Source organism: Alosa pseudoharengus, unplaced genomic scaffold (genome assembly GCF_046254945.1).
Source record: "Alosa pseudoharengus isolate Yale_2024_CS ecotype anadromous, Long Island Sound unplaced genomic scaffold, YU_APseudo_1.1 YU_APseudo_1.1_scf_11, whole genome shotgun sequence".
NCBI classification, from domain to species: domain Eukaryota; kingdom Metazoa; phylum Chordata; class Actinopteri; order Clupeiformes; family Clupeidae; genus Alosa; species Alosa pseudoharengus.
The window spans coordinates 14,055,783-14,080,158 of record NW_027468576.1 but is presented as its reverse complement, the minus strand read 5'-3'; the positions used below and the strand labels follow the sequence as shown (position 1 = coordinate 14,080,158).

At 42.7% G+C, this 24,376-nt stretch overlaps 1 protein-coding gene across 1 annotated transcript in view; it reads right to left on the bottom strand.

Annotated features, from left to right (window-relative positions):
- Window positions 1-3,489: 3,489 nt before the first annotated feature.
- negr1 (neuronal growth regulator 1) overlaps window positions 3,490-24,376 on the bottom strand; it is a 113,689-nt gene continuing 92,802 nt past the window's right edge. The window contains exon 7 of the mRNA XM_076276563.1: window positions 3,490-5,253. Within this exon, the coding sequence (XP_076132678.1) occupies window positions 5,153-5,253 (101 nt within the window). The 3' untranslated portion in view covers window positions 3,490-5,152. The remainder of the gene's footprint in view (window positions 5,254-24,376) is intronic.

The window sequence follows — 24,376 nt, the reverse complement described above, 5'->3', positions numbered from 1 at the left end:
AATACTGAGGGCCATGTTAACACTAAATAGGGAGCCTTATAAGAGCTCTGTGTTCTCAGGTTGGCAGTGTGTGTGTGTGTGTGTGTGATGGAAGATGGGAATGTGGGTGGTGGGGGCCGTGGTGGTAGTGGTGTGTGTGTGTGTGTGTGTGTGTGTGTAGAGGCGGTGGGTGTAAACCTCCTGGTAAAATACACAATTAAAACACATTCATGTGACATTTTCTCTTAAAGTTAATGATCAATGTTAATGACTTGACACCAAGCTTGCAGCAAGTGCACACAATGGCGCTTGTTTTGCAAATCTACATGACTACATGGAGCTTTCAAATGTTAAACACGTTTAGAGCGTAAAGAGAGAGTGGGTGGCTATATAGGTAGGTAGACAGAGAAGAAAGCTTCGCACCCTGCAGAATGACAAATGTCATGGCGCATCGTGGAGTCTGATTTCGCGTGTTATTTAAATAGTTTGAGAAAAAAGAAATAAAAACAAAGCTCCCATGAGCTCCGCAGAGTGCTGCTGGATCACTGAGAGCTGTGGAGGCGGCCACCCCTGCCCCCTCCAAACACCCTTCGCAAAAACACTTACAAAGGCACAGGAAGGCTTTTAGGAGCCGCGGGCGTGGGGCCGGAGGAGTCAACGCTCTTGACCTCACCTCACCGCTCTCCCCCTTTTGACTTTGTGAGAGATGCCTTGGTAATGAACAAGGCAAGGTGAGAGACTGAGAGAGAGAGATGGAGAGAGAATAGAGAGATGGAGAGAGAAGAGAGAGAGGGAGAGAAGAAAGAGAGAGAGAATGGCTTGAGAGGATTTTAATCATGGTAATGTACCCCCACCTTGTCCTAGCTAGCAAATGGCATACATCATATACGTCTCGACAACAGGAAATTAACCGTTGGCAGAGTGTCTGTTTTGGCGAGCGCGTCTGAGGAGAAGAATGGGCAGCAGCGATGCGAATGTTCTCCGTTATCGTCACCACACCAGTAAAAGTGTGTGTGTCCCAATAAACAGAAATAATCTACAGGAGGACGATGGGCGGGCATGAATCACTGACTGCAGCTCACGCTTCTGAACCAGATATGGTCTTTTCCCTAGTGCATTTGGATTGATTTTGTTTTTTCTTTTTTAAAATATCAAAATACTCGTTTATTAAATTTCAATGACTGTTGAGGAAGGTATACAGCATTGAGTGGCCAAACATTTGTAAGTCTTGGCACTGTGCAAAGTTTCTGTATCGTAACATCAGCTTAGAATCTCTGAGGTTAGTTGTTAGATGCTTGGACAGGTTGGAGATAATTAAGGATAACTTAGGCTCAGTTAAAAAGCAAACATGCATCAACATGAGAAACTATATATATATTTTCGGTCACGTTTAATTTCTCAAACATCAGCTGTGATCAATTGTGCCTTTGGGCTGTATCCTGTCTGTTTTCCTCAATGGTGAGACAGGATTGGATCCGTTTATGAACATAAATGTTTGAGTAGCAATAAAAAGAAATCCATCATTAACGCAAGATGAACTTGTCCAATACTAGCAACACACAAATCAAATGATGAAGTATGAGTTAACTGTATACCATGCATAATTAAACGTATATGTTTGATCTGTATGGAAATCACACTCACTTTCCAGGACATTCACGTTAATACAATGAGCAGATCTTTTAAATGTAACACACACACACACACACACACACATACAAAATAATGAGTTTCAACATGAGGCTTGAAGATGGTATTTAACTTCTCAAATACTTTAAAGGCACATTCAATACAGTACATGTTCCCCATGTAGACTCAGGTTTGATCTTTGCTTGGTAATTAAGCAACAAGAAAAAGGAAACATCAGACGTCTAGTCCTCATTCAGAGCACTGACCATGAGTCCAAGTGATTAGCGTTGTTTCAGGTGAGGTCAGAGAGGGTCCTAGTGTTTCCTCTAATTCCGCCTCGGACGCCCTCCTGTCCAACACTGGGGCACGGGCCAGTTATACTGTAATTAAAAGAGTATTTAAACACCCCTTATCAGACAGTGGAGGATTTAAAAGGCTGCTAATGATAACCCAGGCAGAGAACCTTTTTCGCTTCGTAAGGGGGAAGACCACTGCTGATGCAATATGGCTTCTATTTGATAAGCAGGGAAAAATAAACCTCTGATTGGTTATTTTGCTTAGAAAAAGGGGGGTCAGCACAACAGGTCAAGCAACTTTGAAATTTTGTGTACACTTTACTATTTTAAAGTCTCGGGGGAATTCAGTCAAGCAATATAAAGGCTAAAGAAACGTCAAACTTAGCCCAGTAAAAGCCCCTTCATCAAATTCCATCCCAAATGTTACTGATTAAAAGCTTCGTAAAAAGGTCATAGGTGTAGCATACAAACACCCCAAACAAACATAGTGGTGGCACACTGGTGTCTGCAAAAGACCGTGAAGCTCAGCAAAGACATTCACCTCCAAAATGCCATTTTAATACAAATGCTTTGAATGAATTTCTTCTTATGAGTTTAATCTGTTGCTACAGGTGAAGTTAGTGGATGAATTAGGCTGTATTAATATATTGCACAACACAGAGTTGATTAAGATGTCTTTTTTATGCAAATATATGCTGCGTCTGTATAGATCTGTCAACTCTAATACTCACAGGGTAAACATGGGTTCATTCACAACGAAACAACATTTATACTCATAGAAAGCCATTAACATAGGTGTTGAGAACACAGACCCCATTCTACGGTGCAGTCACCACTGTGCCAGGTTTAAAACAGTCTCACAATATTTTGTTACACAGTTATACTCAACAGAAGTAGGTGAAACAGAAAACCATTATTATGCAATACATGGTAAGTACATTCCCAGTGATGTAATGAAATCGCGTCATCATAACATTCCTGAAACTGGTTAAAATATCGTCTTGTGATAATTGGCCACCTTTAAAAGACATTAATTTGACATGCAGGACAACCATATTTTCTGCACATCGTCACCCACACAGCGAGTGTGTAGGAATGTCGAGGTCATACTAAAGCTTACCCCTGGCTTCTACAGGTTAGATAAAAAATGAATTCTACTGCCTTCAAATATACACACAAGTGACTCATTTCTACAGTATGTTACTGGTTCACATCCTCTGAGTTTTCAAAAAGTAGATAATTGGATTACAAATATTTTTTTTTCTTCATTTTCATCTATTTATTTGACAAGAACCAACTGCATTTATGGCATCTAAAATAACAGACAAACATTGTAAACTATGTCTTACTGTACTTCTCTCATTTGATAATCATTTCACATTTTTGTTCGATGTGTGTTAATGCTCTTTAAATGAGGTTAATGAACAATGTTTCCCCCTCCCTCCATATCTATTATGTCATATTTACTGTATAAACAAACAGAATATATTGCAAAAACCCATCATAAATCTCTTCACCAACAAACAAATGAAACATACTGATAATTTTATTTAAAGTAAAATCCCTCATAGCTTTGAAACAAAATTAAAATAACTTACAATAACAGCAGACATGGTGATATATTCAGTCACAATAAATACTGGTCAAATCCCCCCCCCCATCACTCTGAGAACACTAGTAACATAATCCCATACTGTAAAGGAAGATTAGCAAACTCAAAAGAACTCAGTCAAGTAATTCTGTTGTTTAGAATAAGTTATGTCAATGTGAAGTGTCAAGTTTAATACACAAAGTTGACACTACATGTTGGCATAACCTAACCCTGTCAGCTCATCCTGTTTGACTGATTTATGTTGAGTGTGCTAATATTTTACAGTGCATGTGCTTTCTGAAGGAGACAAATAGGCCAGGAAAATACTCTTTCATAATCTAACACATAATTCATTCTTGTGAACAACCCATGTGATCCTATTCTTTTCCACTCAGGTAATGGTTTAAACACTGATTCTGTTTGTCCTTTATGAATGGAGCAGGAGGAAAGAGAGTGACACAGCAATCTGTTTTCGGAGTTAAACAATATCTCCACACTGGCTTTAACTTTTTTTGGCACGGATAGGATTTTGCTGCTGGCAGACTCTTTATCTCTCTCTCTCTCTCATTCTGAGTTCATAATTAAATTCTGGATGGATAAAAAGGAAATAAAAAAGTAATACTCTGGATCGTAGGGATTGGCGCTTAAACAGATAGCCAGTGGTGCATTCAGCCTGTTTAGTGTGACTTCTGCCTCTGTTTTTGTCCTGCTTCCTCAAGCTTTCAGAAAGGAGCATTTTGCTGACGCTGCAATGTTCTAAGAATCCATTAGAGACTCATTTAGTGTTCATACCTGTATGGTCCCACTCTCAGCAATAACACTCTCACACGTCTAATCATCTGTTTGCTTCTACCTCTCTGTTTCATTAATTAATTAATTAATTAATTCATTCATTCATTCATTCATTCATTCACACACATCTTCAGACACAATACTACCCAAACCGCAATCGACCTGGAATATTGTGTCAGAAGATTCAGAATAACAAAATTACCCACGATGCCATTTGACTAAACTCAAACGTGAGTGGGAAAAGAAAAGAAACGGGAGGCCTCTCCCAGATCAAGCTGTATGTAAGGTGTTATTCTGGGGTGAGAGGCTTCGGAGGTGAAGGTCAGTGGCTGCTTAATGGTTTGGTTTAAATGAATACGAGGACCTAGGTGACAGTGTTGACATTAGTATGCAAACGATGCTCCCTCTTCCCAGTCTCTTACACAAACACGGAGCCAATTAGCAGCCATTCCTCCATCGGTGGAAAAGTATGGCTAGGATTGTTGCTTTGAGGGGGTGACAATGTGAACTGATTCACAAAGTGGGTAATCAGAAAAATATGTGGGAAAAAAAACCCCAAAACAATGTTGTAACTATTTACAATGGATATAATTCCACAGGAAGAAAACTGAAAATCTAAATCAAAAACAGAAAACGAACAGACAAACAAACAAACAAAAGAAACAAAAACAAAAGCAAAAAATGACCATCCCCAAAACAAGTAACGCTGATTATATCCCACGCTGCTTTTGAACAAACTCTACCAGATTAGGCCCGGCAATCAGCACAGATTGGTGAAATCGCTGGAGGGCATTTTCTTTTACAGTCATTTTGTGTGTGGCCGGCGCAGAGCGACGCGGTGCGGTGCGGCGCTGCCGTCTGTGGACTAGTAAACAGTGACGACGCAGGACAGCACCAGGATCAGGTATCGGCAGGACAGCAGGACGCCGGCGCTCCCCTTGCTCCCATATGGTGCCGTGTTGGGCGCTGTAAACAAAAACAAGAGACACTGATTAGGACGCCTGCTTCAGAGCCTGCCAAATGCCTCATCTCCCCCCAATAAGCAGCCATTGATCTCACAACAGTTATATTGAAAGCCACATTATTTTCATTGCAGACATTCAGCCGAGCATTTATTTGTGTGTGTTTGTTTGTGTGTTGTGTGGCATGCTTCCCCGTTTGTAATGCTCAGATCTGAGACCTAACGATTTTTGTCTCCTGTACAGCCTCTCTGGAGTGACTCGCGGGGTTTTTTTGTGGACACCCGGTGATGCTGGATGCTGAATATGAAGAAAAGCTCGGAGGCACTGACTCACAACCCACTTTACTGAACGTTCATCCTCATTTCTGGGATGGCCTATAAGCAGTCCAAGGATGACTTCACACCATCATGGACAATATTGCTTTAAGGGCGCAATTATTTACAAAGAGTGTGTAATTTATATGATTGATGTGAACCTTCCACGCATGCATGCACCTGCACACGTGAATGCACACACAAACACTCACACACCCACAAACACCCATACAGTCACTCACTAACACGCACGCACGCGCGCACACACACACGTGCACACACACACACACACACACACTCAAGTAAGCATAGTGAGTGAGATTATTTGTGTTTGTTCAACTTGAGCAGAACATGATTGCTTTTTTGTATGATGTATTGACAACAAAGAAAGGATCATTGCACTTCTTTTTTCAATAAATGAGCTTTTCATTACAGTGCCATTGATTATTCAGTTGTATGCACTGCAGATAATTAGAGGCTTCACAGCAGATGCATTATACTAAAACTATTCTTATATGAAAAAGAACGAGAAAAAAAAATACTCTGTGACAATGCCACACATGTTTTATTTTTTCCCCTGGATATTTAGTGTTTGCCAGGAGACAAACTGCAACTCTCCAGAACGAAAACGACAGCAAACAGAGTCGGTGGTTGGAGTCAGAGGCGGCTGAATCGCAGGGCGAATTTGTGGAGGTAGCGAGCAAGCAAGCGAGTGCATATAAAATGCATGGACAGGCTTGGAAAGGAAACTGCTCCGCAGACGGCAGCCTCACTCAACCCTCACCCATAGCACAGGATAATGACACAGTTCTGCTAGGCTGCGAGAGGGAGATGGTAACCATGGAAACAGCTCATATCCTCCGCCATGCACCCCCTTTTTCTCTCTTTCTTTTTTTTACCCCCCCCTCCTCCATCCTCCTCCATGGTTCTCTGTTTTCTGTTCTCCAGTACTGCCAATGAAACAAAATAATTTGTGCCATAAGCACCTGCTACAACAGTTAGGCAGGAGTTCTTCATCAAAAGTGGGAAACAGCATATGGCCAGTGAAGGTCTAAAGGACTGTGGGCCTTTTCTGCCCAGTGAGCTGTCCGGCGTGATATGTTGGTTTGGGTGAACCTCTGCATAATTGCCTTCATTTGAGGAATGATTCGGCTTTCAAAGTCCCTGCAACTTTTATCCGGGACCAGAAGTAATTAACGGGGCCGGCCAGTCACATGACCAGTTCCATCGCAGCACTTCATTTTGTACTTGTTTAATGTCCCACTGCGTCTAAATCAGTCAATGCTGTGGGGCCTCCGCCGCCTGCAACAACACTTGCCGTTTTAATGAACTCTTCTGTCCACATACTCTGGGCTAAACAACATGGCTCCCCTTTCATTATCCGTTTAGAGCGAAATAGAATAAACAAACTCAAACATAACTTATCAGAGTGTCTTTTCCAAATCTTATTTCAAATAATTTACATTCATACTCAGAAAGTGTGTTATGTTTTCAGACCCTTTAATTACTTAGTGCATGGTTTGCCTTGAGGATGGTCCCTGTCTCTGTCCTAGTTAATGCGCTTGTAATAGCAACCTTCCCAGCAATTACTGCAAGGTTACTCATAAAAACCTTGTTGACACAGATTGCATCTTTTTATGTATAAGCAAACTCAATGATTTTATATGGTTCAGTGGCGTGTATCATCTTCACAACCGATAGCCCCTGAGGAAGTAGCCCAGCAAAAGTTTCATCAATGACACACAAGTTGGGGCAGCGCACATGTTAGGAAAGTAGGGCGACTGCAAACAATATTTTTTCAAAAAGATCCATTAAAGTGGGTTTGAGACTTTGGTGATTTATACCAGTAAGACACTTATAGAACCTAAAGAGGATGACCAGCTGACAGTATTGATGACGCTGAGACATGTTGTGAGATTAACATTGATTACGTAATTAGATATATTTCAAAATTGATTATATACTTAGACTAGGTGATTTACTGGCTTGGATATAACAATATATTCTCCAGGCCAATCGTCTAACTGAGAGGATGATTAGGGTTCATGTAATATGTTGCATCCTGTGCTATACTGTGACTATTTTTTATATTAATTCCTTCATGAGGTTTTACTAGACTGCTAGACTTCAAGATTGAATTCCTTATTTTTTTTTATTTTAAAAAAGATGATTATCACACCTCTTTTTACCAGGGGTGTCGATCAATGTGGACGGTGCTATACATAAGTCAGTTAACAATGCATAAATTATCAAGCATAACATGTCTTTGACACCGTATTCTTACATAACCTCATCTCTGCCTCTGACCAGAATTCAGAATCTTACGAGTTCAGTGTCTAGTGTTAGTGTACTATTTCTAATAAGCAAATTATAGTAAGAAATTATGGTAGAAAGTTTTTTTTTGTTATTATTCAATATGATGCAGAAGAATAAGACTGGATAATGGGACAAATGATGGATTAATGTATCAGCAAATTTGGTCTTATCAGTAAATCCATGACTTTGTATGACAATGCATCCAGCAATTAAACCAAGGCTATTTAATCTGCTCAGTTTGACAACCAACTGACCAATCTTGCATGTCTGGGTCTACATTATCCTATTAATCGAGTTTAAATTACCTCAACAACCAATCACACATCGCACTGATTCTTGATTATGGTAATTGTGAGAATTAGATGAGCAAGACACAAGTGAAGAATAACAATTAGTCTCTCGCGACATCCTCTAATCAGATCTCAGATTTGTATTTGTTTCTCCTTTGAATTGTTAATACATTTGAGCACAACGTTACTACTCTAGAGAGTGTTTGGAAAACAAAATGAGAGATCTAATGGTTCCTCAACAGCTAAAAGCTTTGCTATGCACTTGGCTCTGGGGATTCACTGATGCTGATGCCTTCTTAAACATAGAGAGAGTGCAAACTGTGGTTCCCCTGTTACATCTGGAGAAAAAATGGGTGTTTGTAACTCCAATTCCATCTTTAGGGAAGGAATGATAACAGTAAGTTGGCAAGCTAAATGTGGAGCAACAAACAGCAGCGAATACAGAGAGAATGGTTTTCCTATGATTGCTGGATTGATGCTGGATGGTCACTGCCTTCTATGATGACAGTCAGGTAAATTAAACTGAGTTTAAGATTAGTTCCATTTGTTCTTTTAAGTTTAGGATTAGTTCCATTTGTTCTTTAGGGACAAGATCCTAAACATGGGAGTAGTAACTTGGTGTATTTTATTACTGGTTGGTGGACATTTGTCTTCCTTTCTGGACAGTCTTGGACATTTCCTTGCTGCAGCACTGGAGTGTTTTGGAGGCGATGGACGAGGGTTGTCTTTGAGTGAAAGGTTCATTGTCCTCAGCGATCAATCGGTCACTTTTAGTCTCCCTGATCCTCTCCTGCCAACTTGATGAAACACTTCTCAACACTGGCCCTACAGCATGCTCAACGTGCCTGTGTCCAGCCTAGCTCTAAAAATACAGCTCACTTCAACTTTAACTGCTCTACCGAGAGGAATTTCACTTCTCTCCACATAATACATCCCTGATAAGCTTACGCGGCAAAACAAAAACTACTAAAGTCTCCGCAGAGGCGCACAAATGGCTGAAATACCACACAAGGAGATAAGCTAGCAAACAAACAGCTCACTCAGATTCAGATTTAACGTTAAACAGCAATCCATACAATATGATATATGAATACATGACACATTAATACATCATAATACATACATATACTAACAATGATGTGTCAGTGTGTGATGCCCTTGTTGACATACACCTCTACAAGTGTGAGCAGTGACTTTCGTTACACTAGTAGTTTGACTATACATGGCAAGAGTCATTTTAATGACTCACTGAACAGTTGTTTAACAAGTATTGATTCTCTGCAAACTATCAAATCACGATTAACTAGTCCTGAATCTCAGTCAGCTGAAACAAACCACCACAACAAACCTGATTTAACCCTAAAATGTATCACTTCCTGCAGTCTTAGCTTTGACGAATCCAGCTTGATGTTACATCTGACTATCAGCTGTGTAGATAGCATGCAACCAGACACACTTGTTGCAATTGAAATAAATCATGGGCCGTACTAGTGAGATGAAACACTTCTTTTGAGCTGCAGTTCCTCATTACGTCCATATTATGTCCACTATAACTGTGGACAGTGAGATACCAAACACCTTTTAGGCAAGTCCCCCCACTCGGCGGCCATTTTTGGGCTTTTATAGGGCAACTATTTTCCTATTCAAGTGAATGGGGACACCCTGCATTTCTACAGTATGGAGGAATCTTTGAGTGCTGCGTCTCGTCATTAGAAAGTCTCTGGAGATGTAGGGTGACGGTAAGGTGCAAGGCTAGGAGGGTAAGGACTTGTGATGGCCTGCTGGCCCTGCCTAGTGTGTGTGTGTGTGTATGTGTGGTCTGTGTTCCAGTGGGCATGGCTTATTGTGTTTGTTCTATGCAACATGCAGCACCACACATCCCACTCATCTATACACACACACACACTCGCTCTACCAACTCTACTAGTTTCCACACCTTTTGTTATGTCTGACCACATTTGCGTTGTGTGAATTTATTAGAATAAATCACCAATTTTGTGGCCCTAATACGGTGTGCTTTGTTTTTGTCATGCTTTTCAAGCCAAATCATAACAAAATGGGGGCAGGTCTATCTATTTTTGGTTATGAGCAGGTGTGTGTACCATCAAAGTTTCATTTAGGATTAGGACAAAAAGGTATATCACAGTTAATTCCGAGGTAAATTGAGAATCAAGACTACTTGACTGCAATTTTACTGATTTAACAATAGCAGGCTCTAATAAGGAACGTGAGAATGTAGTTGTCAAAAAAAAAATAAATAAAATAATGCTAAGGCAATTACTGGAATCTGCCTCAAATGAATATATGCACATGTTAACATGTACATAAGTGTGCCTAAAATACAATCTCACACAGAATCTGTATGTTTTTTTTGCCGTAATGAACCTAAAGAATTACGCCAGAGAGCTAAATATAGCGCTCACAGGGTGAAGAGTAGTGTGAAGCTGATTTTAGATCTTACTGTACCTTTGGGTTATCAGCACACAGTCAATCCCTATGAGAATTCAACAGAGGCACCGACTTCCTTCAGTATCCACATCAGATGGGAAATGAAGGGGTAGGGGGTGTGGGAGCTACATGGTGGTGTGTTTATGTGAGCAGCTTAGAAGAGGTGTGCGCACGTGTGTGTGTGTGTGTGTGTGTGTGTGTGTGTAGGCATAGTTGTCTCTTTGGCCTTGAGCATGACTTAATCAGCAGCACAGCGGGGCTCTTTAAGACATCACAGAGACTCCATGCACAAAGAGAGTGCAGGGAAATCCAATAGAGGTCATTTCCAGGCAAATTAAAGCAGGACAGACTCAACACCCCAGTGGCTGCTGTACATATGGGCTTTACATTGGGAAGCTGTGCATCTGAAATCAGCATCAAACTTCACACACGGATGCAGCCGATATGTCTCACTGAGTCAGTTACTGTCTTTTTAAAAAACTGCTGCCAAACTAATCTAAATGGGTTCAAACACGACTTCCCTTGGCCCACTGCAGTGACACTATAAAGTACAGTAAAGTCAGAGCAATGTAAACTGGGAAATATTAACAACACCACTGACAAAATTGATAACTTAATACATCAGGTGACTTTTCTTTTTTGGTAAAGCAATATTTAGTGGTACAGCGGTCAAATCTTCCCTTAGCCACCCCCCCCCCCCCACCCCCCCACCCCCAACACATACACACACACACAGACACCCAGGTGAGTTATTGTAGTTATTAGGAGATGCTGTTTTTTAGGGTTAGGTATCAGGCTGTGGTAAAAGTAAATTAGAACCTATTGTTTAACTAACTAAGGGTGTGTTTAAGTAAACTAGAGCTGACACTATAGTTGCTACTATAATGATGCCATATTGCTTTCTGAGAATTTCGAAAGCATTTTAATGAAATATTAAACAAAGTGTGTAAAATTGCTCATTAGATAATTACCAGCAAACTAATTCATTGCCTGACATAAAGCGCATGGTGCTTGCAGATACTCTTTTCATCCACAGAGGCCTCTATAGAGGATGCCAGGCTGCCTCTGACACATACTAATCAAATACTATCAGTGATCACTGCATAAGAAGCTGTTTTGAAAATCTGTGTTTCTCAGATGTAATTACAACTCTAAGTGCAAGACTTTTAAACAAGACTGAAAATATTCCAGACGTAATTGGAAAGATCCTATAGAAACCGATTAAGCGGGCGAATAACACGCTCGTATTGATATTCCGTCACAGTAATTCTTTCATCATGGTTTAGGGCTCAAATTGATTCGCTTGTAACCTGACCGGCGAGGAAGATTTTGGCCCCGCTGATGCAGAGGTCACTTATCTCCCGGTCGGACTGGAGGGGACGGCTGAAGAACGCTTTGCACTCAGTACCTGCCGGGAAGATTAACATCGCTGGCACTGCTTGCGATGGCAGTAAGCAGAACCCTAATAGCTGTTACGCATGATAGCCCCATAAGTATCCCACAGACACGTATGCTTGTGAGTGAAAGCTCTAAGGGGAGGGGACCAAATGCACATATGGCTTCTACATCTCGTTAAATATACATATAAACGTTTTGAGTTATGACAGGTGAAAGCACGGAGATGTATGCTACGCTACGCTACGCTACGCTACGCTAACCTGTCACCTGCTGGAGGTTTGACCTGGGGAGGTCACGAGTCAATGGGGGTAAGGTGTGCCCGCCCATATACATTATTGCTCCATTAGCCGGAGACTAAGGGTTACCTTAGGGCCATAATGGATGAAATATTTTTCCACTGCACAGCAAGAGAAAAAAATAGAAAGAAAGAGAGAATGAGAACCTGGACCCCTGAATCCGCTCCATTTTATTTCTAGCGCCTGGCTGCTTGCAGCCCTGGGGATGTGGAGATAAAAGCTATAGTGTCCCTGAGTAAGCTGCATTCATTCAAGCTCCCGGGTTATTTAACGCTCCTTGGAGGGAGTGGGCCTCCCTCCGCATACTAAAAATCAATTCAGCCAGAGCTTCCCAATCTCCGGCCAAGCAAGAGGATCATTTACAAACAGTTAAAAGGAGACAAGGGAGATGGCAATTTATCCTCCAGAATCTTCTGCCATTGTGCAGCTCCTGACATTTCCGCATATCAATCCACTTCATCTGCATTCCAGTGCGAAACACACTCAGCTGTTTTAGTTATTTGCGGGTCGCCTATTGTAAACAGATGCTCAGAATGTCAAGTACTGACAATAGATTTCATAGCCTGCCTGATAAAGGACTGTCTTGGCTAAGACAATAAACATGCATTGCCCTGTTCACTTTTGCTCTACCACCATTGCACCTTTTGCACTCTACCATAGCACCTTATCATGGTCAATGCATCACATGGTCAGTCCATACCAAACCTTTGTAATCACTTCACATGCTCTTTAATTTTTACATTTCTGTGAGTGATTTTTTTTTATCTATCTATCTATCCATACTCACTCCATCATGGCATTCTATTTTCCTAAACTAGAGATAACAATAATCAAACAGTGAATGGTGAATGTCTCTCTGAGTCCAGAGAGTTTACAGTAATCATGAGATGTTGGAGATTTCAGTGCATTTGACCACTGATATTCAAAGCATTTCACTGATATCCAGACTTTCCATTTCCAATTCAGCATTACAAAAGAAAAAATCCTTGGTGACCAGTCAGTCAGTCCAAAAGCAAACTTCATTACCCTGTCTAACCTTGTCACTGCACACAAACACACAAATAGAGAGTGAGAGCGCGAGCCAGCTTTCTAAATGTTATCACTCCCAAATCCATCCTTTCTTCGGCTGGCTTATCCTCGGTGACACTCTGACACTATCTGTGTGTGACTTACACGGCTGCATAAATACCACATCCCTGCCTGTGACACTTGCACTTTAGCGCGCACCACTACGAGGGCTGTCAGGAAGCAGCCTCCACGGGCGGGTGGGCGGGTGAGCAGCGGGCGGCAGGCCGCCGTTTTACACCTCCTCGCTCAGCCCCCCCTCTCACTGGCACGGGGTCACAAATTATTGCTTGGGCTTGCTTGACGCTTCCTGACAAATGAGGCTTGAATATTGACCTCAGCGCGTGCAGCCACCCAGACACCCAGCTGCGGCGCTCACACTCCCCTCTCGTTTTCTGTCTCTCTCCGTCGCTCTCGTCCAGACACGAGCGCCTCCACCACCCGCCGACTCCTGCTTGTTACCTCTCACACATTCTCTGTGTGCTGCTTTCTGCACACTGACAGTGAAATCTTCTCTGGGTGTTTTTCTTTCTTTTTTTTCTTTCTTTCTTTCTTTCTTTCTTTCTTTCTTTACACATGCCACAAAAAACCAGCGGTTAAAGCAAAAAAACAACGCGGCTATGTCTTTACTCGTAGAAATCAAAATGGCCTCAACAGAAGAAAAGCTCCAACGCAGGGGTGATAGCGAGGTCGGTGCAGCAGAGGGGTCGTGAACCCGGGCCGGGTGCTATCGATCTGCCTTGACGAGTCCGCTCCCCTTCCACTGGACTGATTCATGGAGACTGTCTCTATTTTGGTCAGACAGCATTTAACTACTTGCAAATCTTAATGAAATAATGTGTCACATTGAGAACGAGATTTGTCACTTTTACAGCAAAGCGCCCCATCTTGCATAGAAATAATTTAAGGGAGCGAGCCAGTTTGCCATTGGAAACCCTGCTACAACAGCTGCAGATAACGAGCCAAAGGGAGTTTAATAGACTTGCCAACATGGCTAACAAACCCTATAGTGACTCTATATGCAAACTGGATATAATGTCCATGATCCAGTATACTCAATCTTCTCAGCAATAACTGGAATAAGCTCCTGATGGCCTTCACTGCATCACAAACGGCTTGTGTTTGCAGATATAGAAACCTTACACTACGTTGGGGCAACCTCGCCATGCTCTTCATTTACCCTAAATGCCAGCAGACTTGTTAATTTGAATTGAATCTTCTCAAAGTGACGTAAGTTCTATTTCCTGCCTCCGCAGATGTGAAAGGTGGCTGGATAATGACAACTGAGGAATATGATGGTTTCCTTTTTTTTTGCCTTTCATAGAGCCATGTTATTCATCTATAAACCCACATCAATCACCCAAATGTCAACAAACAAAGCAAAGGACAGACTATCAAAATCTAATCTCAAGATAAACGTGTACCACCAATAGAAATCAACAGCCAGGCTAGTAAATAACCTGCTGGAAGTGAGACTGTACAGAATTGGAGTCTTGCGGATTCGTTTTAAAACACAGCAGTGGCAGTAACGGAGAAACACAACCAATTTCACATTTCCCATACTGAGGACATGTATCCAAATACGGAGGATAAAAAAAACAAGAATTTTTAGTCTTCTTTATAAGCTTCTTAAGAAAAACAAATCAAAATAAAAAACAGCCTTCAGGCTTCAAATGGATTGACTTTTTTAATGAGAAGGCATGAGATAGGCTAAGCAACTCTGACTGCTTAGCATCGCTGACGCTCATTGGAAGGAGAAACAGTGCGAAGAGGGTTTAGTACTTCTGTTTAGAGTTTAGAACCCCTGTGGCCCCAGGGCGTACGTTAGATCTCCCCGCCTTCAGCCTCCTTAACGATCCCCACACGCAACGCCGTTTAATGGGACCTCCAGCCAGCACTGCTGAGGGGGCACCATGAGACTTGCCTCTGGAGTCGCTGGGTTAAGCGTTTCGGCATCTTTCCCCATAGGGCATAACTCACGGCGTTAGCTAATTTACAAATGACATTACACCACAAGATGAGCTAGGCAAGGACTTGTTCTGTGCACTCTAGACTGATTAAAAATGTCATCATATGTCGCTGTGTGAGGGCGTGCGCCTGTGTGTGTGTGTGTGTGTGTGTGCACGCTTGAGTGCGAGTCTGTGCGTGCCAGAGGAGATTGAAGGCTTGAGAGTGAGAGTGTGCGCTAGACAGAAGGAATGAAAGTGACACAGTGTGAAAGAGAGGAAGCGAGAGAGCGAGAGAGCGACAGGGAGAGAAAGATGGAAAATCTTTTGGAACTGGCCTGAATTCCTAATATACCGATTGATGAATATTTACTGATCGGCTGGGAGAGTAGTTTCCTGCGGACCGCGGTGCTGGCTCTGTGCAAGCCTGTGGCATCTGTCCTTGGGGAATTTATTGTCATTGCACACACGGATTTAAGATGACAACCTCTGATGGTGTCCGCTTAGCATTCCTGGAACCACACCAGAGACGCACACACAGCCCATCTCATGACTTCTGAAGTGAGTCCCCAGTCTCTAAAAATGCACCCCCTGTCAGGGTGAAGCGTTATAACCTCAAAACAAACCCTATATTATATCCATAATAAAGGGCATCTCTCAATATCAAAAACAGCCTCCAGCCAACAGCCATACGGACATCCCAACGGTTTTGGGATGGCAGACACTCTGATCAGCTTGTAGATTTGGGCCGTGACCTAGAACCCTGGCCCATATCTTGCCCAGCCGGCTAGCAGGGCCGGGCCTGTGTTGGCTGTGTCGTCTGCAATCTAACTGGGTTGGTCTCCGCTGGAGAGTGCACAGCTGGTCACTATGACAAATAGGAGCGGCCAGCCAGTGGTGATGCCCAGGATCACCGCGTGCCTCCGGGGACTGGACCCCTCATTAGTGACAGTGCCGGGAGGCACCAAAGCAAATGACTGATTTACAGAACGAGGCCAGAGTCCCCGGGAGAGGTGCCAGCACCGGAAAGTGGCATCCGCACAAAAAAAAATGCCATGTTTTCATCTCCCCAACGAGAAAGAAGGAGAGAAAGAGAGACAGACAGAGAGAGAAATATGTTTTCGTCTCTCAATGAGAGAGAATGGGAGAAAGAGAGAGAGAGAGAGAGAGAGAGAATAGAGAAGAGTCAGAAAGAACAGAACATACAGTTTTACAACTACAGCTGAGTTCCAACTAGGCCTAACAACAAGAGAGTTTCAGATAAAACACACACACACACACACACACACACACACACACACACACACACACACATAAAAGTATTATCACAGCATTTTAGGAACATATGCGAACCATGCCTGTGGGAAACCCGTTCATGATATGAAAGAGTGCAGCGCTAAACTACTAAAGTCCCAAGGAGCTCTCCTACTGATAACAGGTACTGTATATCTCACCTGCCCTGCTAGTCCCTTTGGACACACACAGCTGGGACGTGATTAAAATGTTTGTCAATTCAACTTCATTAGCAGTGCAGTGGAGGCGGAGGGTCCTAACACTTCCTCCAGGACCCATTTACGCTATAGGCATCCTTCATACAATGTACAGTATACAGTAAAGACCCATTTACGCTATAGGCATCCTTCATACAATGTACAGTATATGGAAATGGGAACTAATACCTATGACATGGTATATTAGAAAATAGACGGTTCTATAGTTACCATCTCAAGGTATATACAGTAGGGATGGTAACACATTACTACTGTAATTTAACTCAAATAATTCCTATAATTCCTAATGTGCCTCAAAACAGCTAACTTTTGATGTCTCCAAGTATAGGAGTTACACTGTACTTGATGTTAATTCAAAAGTAAATTAGAGTACTTTAGTGCCCTTACTACAAAGTGGTTACAGAAACATTTTCTGGCTGGAGTTGAAACTCATTCGCTGGCCAGTGTGTGTGTGTTTTTTTTCAAGTTCCTTCAAAGCCCCCTGGTGGAATAGCGGCAATCAGTTTGTGGTGTTGACTGGCCTCGGCTATTCCCCACTGGGCTCACAAGCTGCGGAGCTGCGGGGCTGCACGGCTCGCACGGCGCTCCGGCCCCTGGGACTAGCCCTGAGCCGTGGACGCAACACGATGTGACGCGGGCAGAGTCCCGCTCGGAAGCACGTAGCCCACTAGAGCATGCAGCCGAGCTGTTTTTCTCGCTGCCTAAAATGGCCAGGCTTTGCCTCTGCCCTGCAGCTATGAAGCACCAGCCCGATGCTTCCCACAGCTCCTCTGTTGGGTTTCAGGGCCACACCGCTCTAAAAGCGCCTCTTCCAATGAAAAGGAAATCAATTAGCAGGCACATTGCAATGCATCTATTCGCTTGCCTATGAACAACACTTGGCCACCGAGAGGACAAACACACCAACACAACAAAACGGTGGAAAAGACAAAAAAATGCTGCTAAAATCGAAACACAGGGAAGACTCATACCTGTTTGAGCAAGTGAAGAGCACCTTCTTGTTTAATCATGCAGCATCCTATTGAATCATATGTTATTGTCATTTTATGTGAGCACACACATAACTTACCTTTTTATCTATCAGTCATTCTTCCATGCACTCTAAATAATGACTGGCAGTTGTTTGTATTTTTACACTACCATGGTTTAAGGCCACTTAAGAAGAGCAGTGATTAAGGCTCCAGTCATTTGCAATCAACTAACTGGGAACCTCACCAAAAAAAGCTAGCGAAAAGGCTAAATATGGACAATTTGAGGAATTACAGAAGCCATGGCAAGCATCCGGTGGCCAATGTGTGTGTGTGTGTGTGTGTGACAGGGAGACCTGATTTTCCCCTGGATGATGTAGAGCCCTTTCTGGTGTAAAACAGGAGGATTGCATTACTTCTTTGAAGTGATTCTCAGACAAAAAAAGAGTTATTCACCCCTTTTACACCATAACTCATGAACAGGTCGGCTATCATTCACTGTCAAATGAAAAGTTTCAAGGCAATTGTGCACATCACATAAAAAAGTTTAATCTGAACTGTAGTCAAAACTGAAAAAAGGAGTGAGATCACTAGTTCTTGTCCCTGTGTATCGATGTAGACAGGAAGGCTAGCGGTCAAACTGAAACTCCACAACAGCCCAGCTAATGCTGACCGCTGTGCATGTAATCGTTTCACAGTATTAGCAATAACAAGACCAAATATGCCGTCTAACACTTCTAACATACTGTACACAGCCATCTTCAGGCCACCATTAACAAGCAGTGCCCCAGACAGGCAATGTTAGTTTCAATACAGACATCAACATCATTAGATGTTATGGATGAAATTGTGACTAAAAAAAATAAAGAAAGAAAGAAAATATGGGCTACAACAGTACTAGAGCATTCAGTGTTATGAACAGCCATTCACTGTCCAGCCGTAGTCTTTTATGGTGCTTGACCTACGAACATCAGTATTTACTGCTTCATCATTGCTTCTCGTTCTCATCCTGACCCAAACTCGATGGGAAACGAGGAGCAGAGAAATGAAACACTTCACGACTTTGTGAGAGTTTACCGTGGGTCATGGGAGTGCAAGCCAAACTCCCACACTCTAATACCAGCACACAGTCTGTGCAGGTCCCTGGGTACCTCCAACTGTCTGACAGACCAAAAAAAAAAACCTTTCATTATTGTTCTGCTAGCTGATGAAATTGACACACTGACATAGCTCCTCTTATGCTGTCGTGCTGAAGGCCGTTGAAAGCTCTCTGAAGGTCTCACACCACAGCAAATCTATCCATCAGATCAGCACCACAAGCTTGAGGACCAGGGCGGAGTGGCAATCGGGATGATCGGGAGTTTTCCCGGTGGGCCGGGCCAATGAGTCTACGCTGTGCGGGCCGGCCCATAGAGCTTTTATCGCAGCCGTGAGTCGTACGCGGCCATCGACCTGATAGATGCATTAAGAATTTTCCAAAAATCTCTGAGATTTACCCTTTTAACGTTCAGGAAGTCCAAACAATATTTATACCACTCGCTCACTGTCTATATGTCATTAATGGATACCCTGTACACTCATCTCTCCCATGCTGATTTTTGTGTAGGCTAGCCTTAATTTTTTTATCTTAATTCATTTTTGTCTTATTCAGGCGTTACAGAACTTTCATCACAAATAAAAAAAAAACTACAATTTAATTTGTTTGTTTGTACTTAAATTAACGTAAGCCTAGGCTAGAATGGAGCAAAGCCTCCTGGGAATGGGGAATGTGTTTCTGGTTTATCCAATGAACCGATTGCAGGTCAAGTCTATTTACAGAAATGTAGGGGGATAAATGAGCGACCCCTCGTCTAATGGCATGACCCTACAAACGATCAAGTTCGAGGAAAACTACAGGAGTTTTGACAGTCGACGGATTTGCGTGGTTGCTTGCTGTTTTACATATGGATGGAAGGCAGAGAGAAAGGTTAGCGGAGCTAAAGCATTGACGTTATTGAAACTAGCACAAGCTAGTCTTATGTTGATATGTAGCCCAGGCCTAGCCTAATGACTAATTAGTGGGCCACTCAGGCTGATAAATGGTTTGTGGAACTCGTTGGAACTGTCAATGCTATATAGCCCTAATTTAATCGTTCTCGTACAAACCTATTCAAAGTGCCTGGTTTTTTCAGTTATTTAATTACCTGTGTTATTAGGTTGACATTGTCTGTAGGCTAGGCCTTTTTTAAATTTATACAGGCAACTATTGGAGTGCTATGATAATCAGATATGTCCTTGCATGATGCTTGAAATTTCCATCCACCCACAAAGCTGTTTTTATACATTTATTGAAAGTGCCTGGTCTGTGGTTGATTGGCTTGTTGTATTGCATTAGCACTATATATTTTGTTTGTGCTATTGATCTGTGTGCATGTTGGGGGGGGGGGGGGGGTGCACATGAAAAGGACATGGCTCAGCATGAGGGACATTCACACGCACAATTTGTCAGCAGTTTTTTAAATTGTTTTTATTCTGAATTCTGACATCATTTGAAGGCAAATCAGTGGCTGTATGGTTAGGGAGAGATGTCTAATGGTACCTTTGGTTCTCTATGGTTGTACCCACAGAGAAAGATGTCTAATAGTACTTACAGTGGTTACTTGGTTCTCTATGGTTGTAATCATAGGGATTGATTTCTAATGGCACCTTTGGTTGTACCTATAAGGACTAGTCTGATGGCACCTTTGGTTCTCTATGGTTGTTCCCACACTGAGAGATACCTTCCAGATGACACCCTGTTGGAATATTATGATTCACCATCACTCTCGTTGTACTGGTTGTCCTTACTTGTGCAATGACAATAAAGTTGAATCTAATCTAATCTATCAGCATATTTGTATAGAAGACAAATGTTAAATACAAAACATGCTGTATCTTCTCTCCTGCTTTCTCCATACAGCTCAATGATTGAGAACATTGAGTGCACTTTTGAGAAAGACTTGATTGGAAATTCAGACTGTTCAGACCATCATTCTATATCAGGGATTCCCAAGCTGTGGTACGTGTACTGTACCAGCGGTGGTACACAAGCTTCCACTAGGGGGTACACGCGAGATGAAATGTTCTCTTTGTTATTTGAGTTTCATAATGTTTTTCTGCACACTGTTGGTGTCAGAGCTCATAGACCACATAGCACATTTTGATTTTGTTATTTGTTATCATGTACAGTAGGGCGGCTAATTAAACATGATGCCTGGAGTGCGTCAATAGTTACGTTACGTTTTTATGTGTCGGATGGTGGGGGTACACGAGTCGAGTCAGGATGTAGGTGGTGGTACGCTGGGGAAAAAGTTTGGGAACCGTTATTCTATATGATTATCATTTAAATTATATATAATTTATTATTATTATATTTATATTATTATAATAATTAATTATAATAATTAATTATATTTTTATATATTATTATTATATAATATATCATTTTATTATGTTGCACCAAATCATATTATTTCATATTATTTACCATTATTTTGGACCTAGCAGAGAGACTTTTTTTTAATTTTCAGACTGACTACACCTGTTCCTTGTTGTTCTCTCCTCCTCTTTTCCTCCCTTATCCACTACTTCACTTCCTTCATCCCTCCTTCCCACCTCACTCTTTCTCCTTGGCTGACCTTAGCAAATTGACCTCTTTTCACCTCATCTTTCGAGCTGGGTTCTGATAAAGGATCCTGGCAGCTGAGAGGAAGATTTTCCCGTCTCCAAAGATTTGCTCTTCTGGGGTTTAAGCCTAAGCTTCTGGTTAGTGCTTTGATATGATGTTCATTTTTAATGGGGCTACACAAATTCTGAACTGAAGTGAAGTGAATTGAATTTAACTAACATACTTAGTAAATGACCACAGGTGTAGCCTCGGGCCATTATAATGATAATCTAGTATGGAGGTCCCAGTGGTATCTGTCCATAAATGACTCAAATACAGTAAATGTATAAAAAATTGAATTATATCACAGGTTTACCAGTTTGGTTCCAACACCTCTTACTCCAGAAAGCTCCATTACCCACTGCAATACAAATACTACTGATCGACTATACTGACCTAGATTTACCATTGCGATCCAAAATGTTTCACATCTAAAAGCATATTCCATTTTACAATGATCCCCCATGGCCACATTAAGTACACATTTGGACCAGATTAGGAAAAGATACCTTTTCGAGGTGTTAAATTCCTTGTGCTGCAGGTAGGGGATTTCCCACAGCTGTCAATCAACAACCAAGCCTATCTAACATCAAACAAATACAAAATCACCAACAACAAGGCAACCTCTGTGGGCAAAAAACCCATCCCCAACAGACCAGCCTTTGTGCACATTTCACTGGGGTTATTGAGCAGGTACACAGGTCACAGTGGTGCTTCTCTTTCCCATTCTTTGTGTTCCTGTGCCTTCAATTGGGAGCAGATCTAGCCTACATCAGATGTGGATCCAGATCTAGAGTGCAAAACCAGATCGGATCCAGAAGTCTCTGGTCACTTGAGAGACACATTGCTGAGAGAGTGTGGAAATGTGTCCCTCTGGTGCTCTTTAGTAAGGGGATTGTAAGAGTTGAGTAAAAGTGGGGAAATTTGAGGCCCTCAAGAGGGTAATACTTTTAAAAAGCCTTTAATATAACTTGGCTATTTAGCTACAGTGGTAAAACGTCCCTCAGTTCATAAAAGTGTTTCTGTTGGACGTCAGGTGCCCACCAGGAGTGCCACAGAGGGAGAAAGACAAATTAACAAGGTTTGCCACCATTACCTCTATCAGACCAGTCTAATTCCACTAGAAGGGCCTAATTGTACTCCCAGCCTGTGGCTATTGCCTTTAATAACCATGCCTACGTGTTTCAAAGGCCTACGCAGGTCTATTTTTTAAGCATTTAGTTCAGTCTCTCTGTACAGCCTCCCATCACCTGGTTCTGTCTCTCTGTCCAGCCTCATCAGCTGGTTCAGGCTCTCTGTCCAGCCTCATCAGCTGGTTCAGGCTCTCTGTCCAGCCTCATCAGCTGGTTTAGTCTCTCTGTCCAGCCTCATCAGCTGGTTCAGGCTCTCTGTCCAGCCTCATCAGCTGGTTTAGTCTCTCTGTCCCGCCTCATCAGCTGGTTTAGTGTGGCAGTGTAAATGCCAGTGACCCGCTCTGGACTGTGGAACTGGTCTGGATTTGATGTGACTCAAAAGAGGGCCACTAATGTGGGTCCGTATTCATGCCCGGCCACACAGACCCATAGCGAAGTCTACTGCCTCTGTTTTCCATTGACAGGTTCCTGTCTTCGCGTCTCTTTCAGTATCTCATTTGCTATACCTCCGCATAGTCGACCATCAGCGTCGCTTCGGTCTTTTGAATATGTGAATGCCCAGTTGGAATGCACGGCTCTAGGACTGCCTTGACCCTGATCCGGTGCTCACGTAAAGTAAAAAAAAAAGACTGGTCTGCATCGTTTCCAGATCTGAGCCAGAGCCATAACCGTCAGCAGGAGTCTGGGATGTGTGTCTCTTTCTTCATGCATAATTCGCAATTACTCCGCGCACACACACACACACACACACACACACACACACACACACACACACACACACACACACACACACACACACACACACACACACACACACACACACACACACACACACACACACCCTGGGCATCACACCGAGGCCACAGCCTGTCGGTCATATTATTCTGCCACCGCGTGAAGGCACGACGAGTCAGACATGATATCTGAATGTATCAAATGAGCACGGGCTCCATAACCACACTCGGAAAAGCACCGAGCCTCCAGAGAAAGCTAATCTTTTCTTTAGATGTATTGTCAGTAAAGACATCCAAGAGAGAAACAGCTAGCTAGACCGAGAGAGAGAGTTTGATAAGGTTGGAGCGTTACCACGAATAGTACATCCACACCAAGAGATTCCTGCTCAAGACTGCGAGACGAGCAGCAAGGTAAGAATCCTTGACTCAAGACGTTTGCCTTTGGAATAGAAAAGAAGCCGAACACGATTAGCCTACATTAAGGCAAATACCCGGCTCATATCTCTGACTCACTCAAGATCACTTGACTTAAGGACCCCTCTCCTTGCCGGCGTCTATCAGAGACGATATCAAGCCGGCCCTGGGCATCCTCTACAGCCGAACCAAACGGCCATGACAAGGGGAGGGGAATTATGTAGCATGACCCCATAGCCGTGTTGACACAGATCACATCCGACTGTGAGTCTACTGGGTGGAGAGGAGGCAATGGGGGGCTGCATGGAGTGGGCATGGATGATTAGTTCAGTCTCGGCGTGTTGGCGTCTCGTCCAACTCCATGACTGGTCTGGTCTCTGCTTGGTTTTTAAGATGGGGCAGGAGAAGGGATACACACACACACACACACACACACAGAAACACACAAAGATGATTCATCAGACACGGTTGTTAAGGAACCTCCATGGTGACCTTCTCACACATCACAGGGGTTCGGTACGGACAGTCAAAAGGGTGTTTTCTCCCGTGATAACCCTCAGAGCACGGGTAGCTGTGAGCAGTAATGGGGCAAATGGAAAACAACAAAGA